Source organism: Pseudonaja textilis, chromosome 1 (genome assembly GCF_049901715.1).
Source record: "Pseudonaja textilis isolate UNSWEBS1 chromosome 1, rPseTex1.2, whole genome shotgun sequence".
In the NCBI taxonomy this organism is placed as follows: Eukaryota; Metazoa; Chordata; class Lepidosauria; order Squamata; family Elapidae; genus Pseudonaja; species Pseudonaja textilis.
The window spans coordinates 137447377-137458479 of NC_141990.1; the positions used below are offsets into that span (position 1 = coordinate 137447377).

The following is an 11103-nucleotide window of genomic DNA, read 5'->3' on the forward strand; positions in this document are numbered from 1 at the left end:
CAGGTGCCCGGCTAGAAAAGGAAAGATAAACTCCCCCACTGACTTTAATTCCTCACGGGACGTTTATGTGATGGGTTTCCCCGCCAAATCCCCTCGGGATCGGTAACATATCAAGCAGCCTAGCCCGATAGCCTCGCCAGGCGCTGCTCCTGCTCCCAGCCCGGGCCGCCCCCTCCTCTTTCTCGCCCTCGCCTGCGACTCAGCCGAAATGGCCCTTTAGCCGAAGGACGCTAATTATCCTAGCGAAGCGGGAGAAGACGCCGGGAGTTTGGGCCTCCCCGAGCTTCATTTGAATGCCCGCCACTCCCTTGGCACCCGATGGCCCCTTTGGTCACCAAGCCCTCCCTCCCCCCCACCGCTCCCATAAAAGAGACTCCCGAGGCCGGGACCCCCGACGTGGCCCGCATGCCGCCGCGGCCCCTCGCCCGCCTAAGCCTCTGTCTCAGGAAGCGCCAACGGAGAGCATGGATGCCGAGACCCCTCCTTTCTTCTCCTCCTCCTCCTCCTCCTGGGACTGGAAGGTCGGCGGCAGCAGCGGGTCTCTGGAGCTGGGCCACAGCTCGCCCGCGCAAAGCTTGTCCCCGTCCCCGTCCTTTGACTCGTACGCCTCTTCGCCTTATCCCCTGCTGGTGGACGTGCCCTGTGGCCCCGGCGGCGGGAACGAGGCGGGGAGCAGCCTGAGAGGGTACCCGCTCGGGGAGTTTCCCTCCGTCTATCTCTCGCGGCCCGGGCAGGGCCAAGGTCACAAAGGGCCCAAAGGGCGGATGTCGGTGCAGCGCAGGCGAAAGGCCAGCGAAAGGGAGAAGCTGCGGATGAGGACGCTGGCGGAAGCCTTGCACACGCTGCGCAATTACCTCCCGCCCATGTACACGCAGCGGGGCCAGCCGCTCACCAAGATACAGACGCTGAAATACACCATCAAGTACATCGGCGAACTCACGGATTTGCTGAACACCGTCAAGTAAGGACGAATGCCTTGAAGGCTTTGGGGAGCAGCTATGCCCTCTCTCTGGAAGGCAGCCGTCTGTCCGACCCCGCCAGCTCCCCACTTGACAGTCATCCGGTCGTCTTTTCTAAAAGTGACATTTTTACGAACAAATGTGGGTCAAACCCCCGTCCACAGTGGGAGGACACAGCCATGCGGCTTTGTTGGGGACAGTGCGGAAGCGGTTTGCCAGTTGCTTTCTTCTTGGGATGTGTCTTTTTCATCTGCCATCCTGGGATTTTCCTCGTGGTCTCCCATCCAAGTGCTGATCTTACTTAGCTTCCAAGATGGGTCAGCTATTACCAGTTGACCAGAGTTTGACAATTATGGACTTGTTCAAAAGACAATTTGGGTCATCCGTTATTCTAAGGGGTAGCTCATGACAAGAGTTGGTGGTATTTTGGGACGCTGCCCAGAAGGCTCATGTTGGACAGACATTGAATCAAACGTGCTGATGGGACTTTTTTTTAAAAAAAAATGCAATTAATGTTAGTGTGCCAAATTTAATCTAATTGGGTATGTCTTGAAGTGGCAATCAATGGATTTGTTAAAAGCCCTATGTATTTTTTTTTAGTTATGTCTGTTGTTTGGGAGGCACTTTAGCAAGAATATTTTTATGCTTATATATTTCAAGTTTCAATGGGAAAAAGCCTAAAATGTATAAAAAGTTGGTTCTGATTGGAGTTACTTGTGTTACAAGCCTAGTGTAATTGAGTTTACATGGATGTCAATTGCATTTTTTATCAAATAATAATCGCTGTCTTTTTTAGTATGGGACATCATCAGTCTGGCCCAAACAGTTGTCTTCATAACATGGAGGTTAGTTTTAATGTATATGCATTTACTGATTTTGTAAATACAGAACTATTTTTAAATTGATAATAGGGTTGCTGAATCTCTCAATCATGAAAGCCAGGGGAAAGTAAGTTGTGGGTGGGCTGGTGTTTTTTATTTTTGTTTGTAAATATCAATAATCCATACAAGGGATATGCTATCAGCGTCCTAAACTGGATATAGTCCAGCTAGGATTAATTCCAATGAAAGCAATGAACTTAATCATGACTGGAAAAAATTTCATTGACTTCAGTGGAAATTATCCTCAACTATTTATTTTTCCCCTACCAAGTGTTATACACATTTCTCTATAAACCTAAGTGTTTGCCAATAGCTGGTTACAACATCCCAGTTGGTTTTAGCATGATAGAAATCGATCGTATAAATTCATTTAAAATGCTTCTGTAGGGGAAACTCTAAAATCCAAATCAATATGTATGTTTTCAACTCATGTGCAGACAAATTGTGGCTCCTTATGCAAGGATATATATATATATATATATATATATATATATATATATATATATATATATATATATATATATATATATATATATATCATGCATTGTTGAATCTTATGGGCACTGACACATTGATTGCACACCGTTCTTAGATGAAAATGCCTTTGAACAGGGGCATTATCAAATCTGAAGCAACCCTACCCTGGTAATTTGATTGCTGCTTTATTAGTTGTAAGGCATACATTCTGCATATTTTCTTTATGCTTGAGGATATTTTAGACTGCACATGCATGTGTTAAATGCCAAACAGCAGCTTTCATGCTTGAGTTCAATCTGCCCATTGCTGAGTGAGCAGGGCTCCCTTGATAGACGGTATCTATCCAGCTGATCTGGCAGCAACACATTGCTTAGGGAGTTCATCACACACATCTCACTTTGAAAAAGATAACAAACTTTCAGCATGATAACAAATAAGCTATTTTCCTCAGAGCCATCCAGGGTAGGCTGGGCTGAGATATCAGGAGAGGCTGAGATTTGTGATGCTGCATTTAATGTATAGTGTATCTAACTCCAGTCTTTTGGTTCCCCTCTGAATGTTGATTGTTATTTTTCCAGAGAACATGCTGGCAAGTTTTCTATGGTATTACAAATGAAGGGGAGGAAAGTAGATTTGCATACTCACAAATCATGTTTTATTCATGTATATTTCAAAAGTATCTCAGGGCTTTGTGGACAAGCATAATCAGCCGGAGAGAATAAAAGAACAGAAAAGGTTTTGTCTTAAATAAAACATCATATAATCTCTTAGTCTTGATAAATGATTTCAAGTGATAGCAAAGCTCTGCAATGACCTAAAACCTGTCATTACAATGCAGAAATTCTCCTTAGCATAATAGCTGGTTTCATTTCCAAAATCATGCCCTTAGCAAAGGCTATTTTCTTTTTAGAAAAGCTGTGTGTTGTTCCATCACACGGAGGGAGAGTGCATTTCACTTCTTCTGAAGCTGAGTGACGGACTTAATTCAACATAACATTGAGGAAATCAATGTCAGAGGCTACATATTGTACATCACAAGGTAAAAAGAAAAGAGAAAATGTACATTATCAATTTTGATTGAAAATAGATTGCACATGACCCCCCCCCCCTTCCCTCCTTCCACCCCCATAGCAACCAAAACAGATGAGAAAGAAGAACTGGTGTGCTGCTGCAATGCAGATGGAAACTGAAAAATAAAAGAAAGCAAGTCCACCTTTTCCTTCCCCTGGAACAGTAGTCCCACATTATATAGTCCATGATGTCAGATGAAAAAAAGAATGATTAGAAATAATGGTACAGAGGGATAGGTTTTCCAGGGTGTCTGATTTGCACTTACTAGCACATCCAATTGCATGATCAACAGTTTGGGTTAGTTATTTCGTTTTCTTTTTACCTTTTCTTATATAAATATAATGGACATATTTTTTGTATTTTCTCCTTTCATATGTTAATTACAAACATCTTGACTTAAAAAGAATGGCTTTAAAGAAAGGGGGATACCGTCACTCCTTCCCACCGACTTTTCCATTCTGTATGGGATTTTTCCTCAAGATATTAGTGAGTTGCGGTTATTATGATGGAGCAAGAAATAAACTTGAAGGATGGTTTTCTAAAACACATACACACACACACACACACACACACACACACAGAATTTTTGACTATAGCTAAGGAATTACATCTGCCAATGAAACTTCTCTTGACAGAATTCAAATCTGCATTTGAGGGGGTGTTGCCAGTCATGAAGAGGAGTGAAGAGCTAAGCAGGGGAAGCTGTAGGAGATGTGTACACACACACACACACACACTGAGGACCTAGAAAGAGTGCAGAGAAGAGCAAGAAAGATGATGAAAGAGAGTTTTGAATCTAAATCATAGAATGAATGGTTAAGGGAACTAGGTATGTTTAGACTAATGAAGAAAAGGCTCAAGGGAGACATGACAGCAATCTTCTAATACTTGACAAGACTGTCACAAGGAAGAGGGAGTTGCTTTATTCACCATCCTGATGGGCAGAAATTCATCAGAGAGAGATTCAACCTGGAAATATGGAGGAATTTCCTGACAGCAAGAATGATTAGTCAATGGAATCGCTTGTCTCACGGAGTTGTGGGTGCTCCATCATTGGTGGTTTACAAGAAAAGATTGGACAGCCATTTGTCCAGGATGGTCTAAGGAGTCCTACTTTGGACAGGGAGTTGGACTAGAAGACCTCTAAGGTCCCTTCCAGTCCACGATTCTAAGTATTTGGAATAATGTTAGATCATTTGGCCAACATTTCAGTAAAGGTTGCAGGAAGGGGGGGGGGGGAGGGAAGAGATATTGATTTGTTTATAACTTATTCTAGCTTGCATTTTATAAAAAAAAAGTTATGTAGGGAAGAATACAATAATAAAACAATGCAAATGTCAAGAATTAAAACAATGCATACACACTTAAACGACAATACTTTAAAACACCAAATTACTAATCATCATCATCATCTTCATTATCATCATCATCATCATCATCAGGGCAGGCTAATAATGACCAAACCAGATTGTGGCATGTTGAGTATGAGTTCAGTCAATGAAAGGATCTCAAAACAGCCCAAAGCGGATAGAGAGAGGGTGGTGGATGGGTAGCCTATAGAAATTGTATTTTGGGTGGAAGGGAACTGGGGGTAGGCATGGAAGGAAAAAAGAATTGAATGTCCAGAAGGAGGAGAAGGGAGGGGTGGAGCAGGAGGAGAAATAGGAAGAGAAGGAATGGAGGAGGAGAAAAGGAAGAGGAAGAGAAGGAGAAAGAGAATGAAAAGAGAGGAGGAGAAAGAATCCATGCTGCAAATTTGTTAAAGGTTCCACTTGTTAAAACTAAACTAACTTTGAGACTGAGGTGGCCTTACAGTGGTTGTACAGCTACAAAAAGTTTACTAAAAGTCAGTGGGTGAGTATTAAAATATTAGAAAACACCCAAAACTTGCAAAGTTGGGAAGGGGTAGAAATTAAGAAAGAATGGGGGCGGGAACCAACTCCAAGATAACTGGCTTGATTTAAAATAAACATTTCAAAGAGGATGGAGCGTGCCCTATGTTGCTAGGTAAGTGGGGAGGAATGACAATTACCAAAACAGCAGGTGTGTTCCCCCCTGCTCAGCCACAACTCCCCCTCCAAAAGCAGATTTGGATTCTATGGAGAGGAGTTCCACTAGTGTAGTGGCTGCAATTCCTTAGTTATAAGGTAGTTAATTTTTTTGTTGTGCCTTAGAAAAGCATCCTTCAAGTTTATTTCTTGCCACATCATAATAACCTATACTTATGAATGTCCTGAGGGAAAATCCTATATGGAATGAAAAAGTCAGAGTGGGAAGGAGGGATGTGTGCCCATTTTTTTGAAGGGTCGAATTAATCTGAAAGCGAGCCTGGCTGTCTATGTGGAAGGACCCCTCAAGGGGCAAGTTGTCTCTCTGACTTTTTCTTTCTTTCTAAAAGCTTAAATGAGAAAAAAAGTCATCAGAGAGAATGCTTGCCATCAGTTTGAACCCCCATCTTTTCACTCCCTTCTCTGGTGCTTTCCAGGCAAGTTGTTGGGCTGGCTGGGGAAGATGGGATATATAGTCCAATCGATCTAGAAGGCCACAGGCTGGGCAAAGTGAAATGATCTGAATTTCTACCTGTGTACTATACTAAAATGAACAACTGGACCTTTAAAACACTTTCAAAAGAAAAACAGAAATGGCACCTCTCCCCATTTCCCTCAACCGCAGGCAGTGAAGCCTGGAAAGGAAGCCTCCTATGCTTTTGTCTGTAATTACCCAAGGTTCCCTCTGGAGGGAACCCCATATCCCTCCCAATGAGAAAGTCAGTTTAAAAATGATGCTTTAGGGATCTGTCTAAAAAGAAAAGGTAGGATATGGGATGAAGAGATAATTATAAGCATGGAGGGGATGAAAAATCACTATACTTGTTTATACTTTTGGTAGAAGTTGGAAATAATTTCTTTATATATCTTTTACTTTATTATTTCTTTTTTCTATTCTTTTCCTCTCATTTTTTCTTTCTTTCTTTCTTTCTTTCTTTCTTTCTTTCTTTCTTTCTTTCTTTCTTTCTTTCTTTTTCTTTCCTTCCTTCCTTCCTTCCTTCCTTCCTTCTTTGTCTTTTTAAGTTCAGTTTGTGTTATATTTTACTGTTACAATTAAATAGTTTTAATTGCATCTCTTATAGTTATCTCCTTTAATTAATTTAATTTAGTGTCTTATTTAGCTAAAAAGAGGTAATATATTCCAGGCTCAACTTCTGTCATTTTGCTTCTGGAATGCATTTCTAATTTCCACCAGGACTTGACATTGTTTTCCAAGGGTCCAGCAGACAGTACTGTCTAAATAGCATCCGCATAAGATATAGCAGATTAGTGTGATATGATGGCAGTTAATAATTCACCTGAGATTTTTTTACACTCAAGTTACTGGGTAGTACATCTTACTTATGTTCATAATCTCGGGGCATCAGCTTACGCTGCATTTAGTGTAGGATTTCTATTTTTAGTGGCAAGTATCATATACAAATAATAAACAATTATTTGAACAATTAAGGCAAAATATACCAGTGACTATATAGTGAAAAAACCCTACATATGTCATAATGATTAAAATAAAATAAAACATAAGGAAAGAAACAGAAAATAATAAATGGAACAGAACGATAATCTAATATCTTTAATATAAAATTAAACCATAAACTAATTCTAAACCACGAGGAAACATATTACTCCATCTTTTCATTTGGACAATATAAAGAAATTTCAAAAAAGGGATAACAAACACCTATCTTGAATCCATTCTTTAATATTAGGAGGGTACATTTCTTTCAAATTATGCAAAATTATTTTTGTTGAGTCTCAAGCTCCATAGAGTTAAGCCTCTTCATAAAATGGGCCGTTCTCCTCTTCGGTACATACAAGATGAATCTTATATGTGGTAGCACCTGATTTCCTGACTTTAAGAATTTGGTGAGAATATGGATATGCAATCTGAACACATGCACAGTCACACACATATATGTATATAGGTATGCATGAATGAATTAATCCCTTACCAGAACCATTTTTAAAAATTTGGCAGAGCATGCGCTGAATGTACAGTAGATGAAGAGAGATGAATCACCCTAACCAGTCTGATGTCCTCAATAATTACAGAGGAATTGTTCCATTGCCAGTACTGATTTGAGATTTAGTAGCCAATCTGATTTGGTGCCACCAGATATGGCACCAAAGAAAGCATCTTGCTCTTTGACTCAAGCAACATTATTATTTACAAATATTTCTCCGTACCTATATACCTATATAATATGTGAGTCATGGGATTCCTGTTAAGATAAGCAGCATTATGCAAAGGGTAGAAAACATATATTCCAAGGCCAATTGTAAAATAAAACACAATCACAACAATAAATAAAATCAGTACAGAAATCAATACATACTGAAAGTTGTACTGAAATAAATCACATTTCCCACTGAAATATCATTCTGAACAGTAAGACTCATTCAGAGAAAAAGCATATGAATAAAAAAATGGCCCACTTAAAAATTGGCAGTCTTACATTCTTTAATTAAAACTAAACTGCAACTGCTGGAAACTGTAGAGCCAGAAATGACTAGCACATATGTGCAAGGGGAACCCTATCTTACCTTAAACTGCAACTGCATTTAATATTACATAATTAATTCCCAGCAAAATGGTATCATATCTTGCACTGTGGTGGTTACAGCTGAAGCCTTACGTTTAAGAAGTTCCTGGTCCTATGTTCCAAGGCTTGATATGTCACTCTTGTACCAATAGTAGGGAAGAACAATAAGGAATACTGTAAGAGTTTATCTTTGTGCTTTTAAATAATATAGTAGTCAGTTAAAGGAATCTTTAAAACAAAATAGCAAGCACAGGGAAGAAATTGCCAATAGTTGTTACGTTATTTATGTGGTTGCTCCTCTCACAAAGGTATGACAAATAATGTGCAGGATATAATGAAACAGTGATAGAGTGACAACTGGAATGGTCAAACAACTTGGTCACCAGTTCTAAAGGGAATTTATTTTTTGCTTCACCTTTTTTCCTAGAAATCAAAGAAGTTTACGGTACACGGGACTCTCCTTCAGTATATCCTTACAACACCAATAGCAACAATGACAATAACATTTCTGTAAGGGAGATTGGGCAAAAAGAGTGATTGGTCAAAGTCATCAACTGAGTTGTAGAGGATTAATTTGAATCAGATCTCTCAGTCCTAGTCCAAGATCTCAACCACTGCATCATGGAAGCTCTCAAGAACCAGATACCGTACATAGCAATAGCATTTAAACATACATACCATTTCATAGTGCTCTACATCCCTCTCTAAGTGGTTCACAGAGTCAGCCTATTTCCCCCAACAATCTGGCTCCTCATTTTACACGACCTCAGAAGGATGGAAGGCTGAGTCAACCTTAAACCGGACAGGATTGAACTGCTGGCAATCGGCAGAATTAGTTTGCAATACTGCATTCTAACTGCTGCGCTACCACATGCCATGAAGATAAGCCTATCCATGATTACTACAGTTCTCATGAGTGCTCTACATTATCTTCAGGACTGGAATGCTAAGGACATTGAGAAATAAGTACTGTAGAAGATGATACCCTGTTTATGATCTTCCCGGAGACACTTGGTTGAATGCACAGGTTGAAAGCTGGACCCTGTGACCTTTGATCCAATCCCAGCAGAGCTCTTCTCACATTTGCCTACTCAGAGCAGGCCCTGTGTTTGCCCCAAAACAAAACATCCCCAGAGACACCCTGAGATTAACCCCTCCAGCATCTACTAGTTTTACTTCTATTACAGTCACCACTGCAATGATGAGCCAGTGGTTTAGTGAACCTTGGCGTGCTGTTGCATGGAATGGAAGGGAAACAGATAGGCTCGTGCTGAATAGCCTTAAAGCGTAGAAGGGATTTAAGAGGAAAATCAAACTGGTTGCTATCTCTCCTCTTTCCCCACTCCCTCCCACCCCACCCCCTGCCAAAGATATCCCTGCCATAATAAGTTCTAAAAAGACTCCTGCCGAATTATAAAGAGGGTTCTTTGTAGCAATGCTGGATTCATGTCATCTCACAACTGTTATCAAGGCAGCCTGGGACTATTGTGGCAGCGCTCTAGGCATCAATCTGGAATACACAATGAGCTTTAAGTGCTGTACCATTAGTGGAGAGACCAATTATGGTCTATTGCTATCATTGAGTAAAGCAATCATGAAGGGAAACTCTTGGATTTTTCTCATGTGGCATAGATAGCATTCTTTTAGAAACATGCTACATTTTAGGGTTGCAGGAAATAATTTTTCCCTTATAGCTACAGTATAAACCTCTGAATGTATTTTGTACTTTGCTATAATAAACACTGCACAATTCAAGAATCAGATGCTGGGTTGTTGTAAGAGTTTAGAAAAGATCCTCAACTTTGAAGAATAACTTTCTGAACTCTTCAGGAACAAGGGTATAATAAATTGAAAATATTTCTTGGTCAATTTCAGGCGTATTGTCCACATAATATTAGAATCTTTCAAACTTGGCATGCTATTTAGTTTCACATATGTCTTGCAATCTCATCATTTATTATTGATTTATTATTAGACCTCTTTTCCTTTAGAAGCTAAAGGCATTATACACGATGTAGCATTCTGTTCTACAAATGTTCTTCACAACAACTTGTGAAGATGGATTGGGCTGAGGGAGATAACGACTGGCCCAAAGTCACCAAATAAAGGTTTTCAGTTTTTGTTTTCTGAGTGTCAGTCCAACCGGAGCCAGTTTGGTCTAGTGTTTACGGCACCACGTTAGAAAGCAGGACACTGAGTTCAAGTACCGTCTTTGCCACGAAAGCCAGGTTGGTGGCTTTGGACCAAATCACTTTCTCCTTCAGCCCAACTTACCTCATAATGTTATTGTTGTGAGGAAAATAGGAGGAGGGAAGTGTGTTGGATATGTTTGCTGCTTGTGTTATTTTTAAAAAACGAATAGAGGCTGGTTACAAATAAATAAATTGGAGCATTATACCACACAATGCCCATTTGAGTCTCCCACAGGTGGTTTATATATTACCTTGCTTCTTAGAGCAAAAATAAGCAATCTTTTAGGGATAGGAGCACATTCAAAATGTTGAGTGCATTTAGTGGGCACACTTGTAAAATGGCTGCCCTGTAAGAATGATCTGTTAATAAAATTACTGCCATGTGGCCATGGCTACTGACACAAAGCATTAGTAGGTGCATTAGCCCTCTGAAAATACCTGCTATCCATTGGGCTCAAAAACAGTTTTGAAAATAATATGCTAAAGGATCTTATATTTATAATGTATTTTGCTTCGCCATGTACCAGCTTGTTATTTATGTATTTATTTTTGCTAAGGGAATGTTTAGATGGGACCATAGCGATGCCTGAAGTGGCATATTGTTGGTCCTTGACTTAATGTGTAGCCTGCAGCATTGTTGCATTTTGTTGCCATTCTGGAATAAAACTTGGACATGAAGGTGCATCCAGGTATAATGTTAGGAATCTGAATAATATGAATAATACTATAGACATTGTGGCATTTACTAATGATATTCAAGAAACTTAAAAACTCAGGTAATATAAGTATTATAATACTTTATCACCATCTTCATCCAGAGAATGTTGATATCCAGAGCACTGACTTCAGCATTTTCTCATATTTTGTTCAATCATTACGTACTCTACAACATTCTAGTTGGGACCAAAATCTTTCGGTAGCCCTTGTCTCCA

At 40.0% G+C, this 11103-nt stretch overlaps 1 protein-coding gene across 1 annotated transcript; it reads left to right on the forward strand.

The window, feature by feature from the left end:
* Positions 1 to 433: 433 nt before the first annotated feature.
* On the forward strand, positions 434 to 1795 carry MSGN1 (mesogenin 1). Its single transcript, XM_026726570.2, has one exon. The coding sequence runs from the start codon at positions 465 to 467 to the stop codon at positions 963 to 965; it is 501 nt and encodes a 166-aa protein (XP_026582355.1). The 5' UTR covers positions 434 to 464; the 3' UTR covers positions 966 to 1795.
* The last annotated feature ends 9308 nt before the right edge of the window (positions 1796 to 11103 follow it).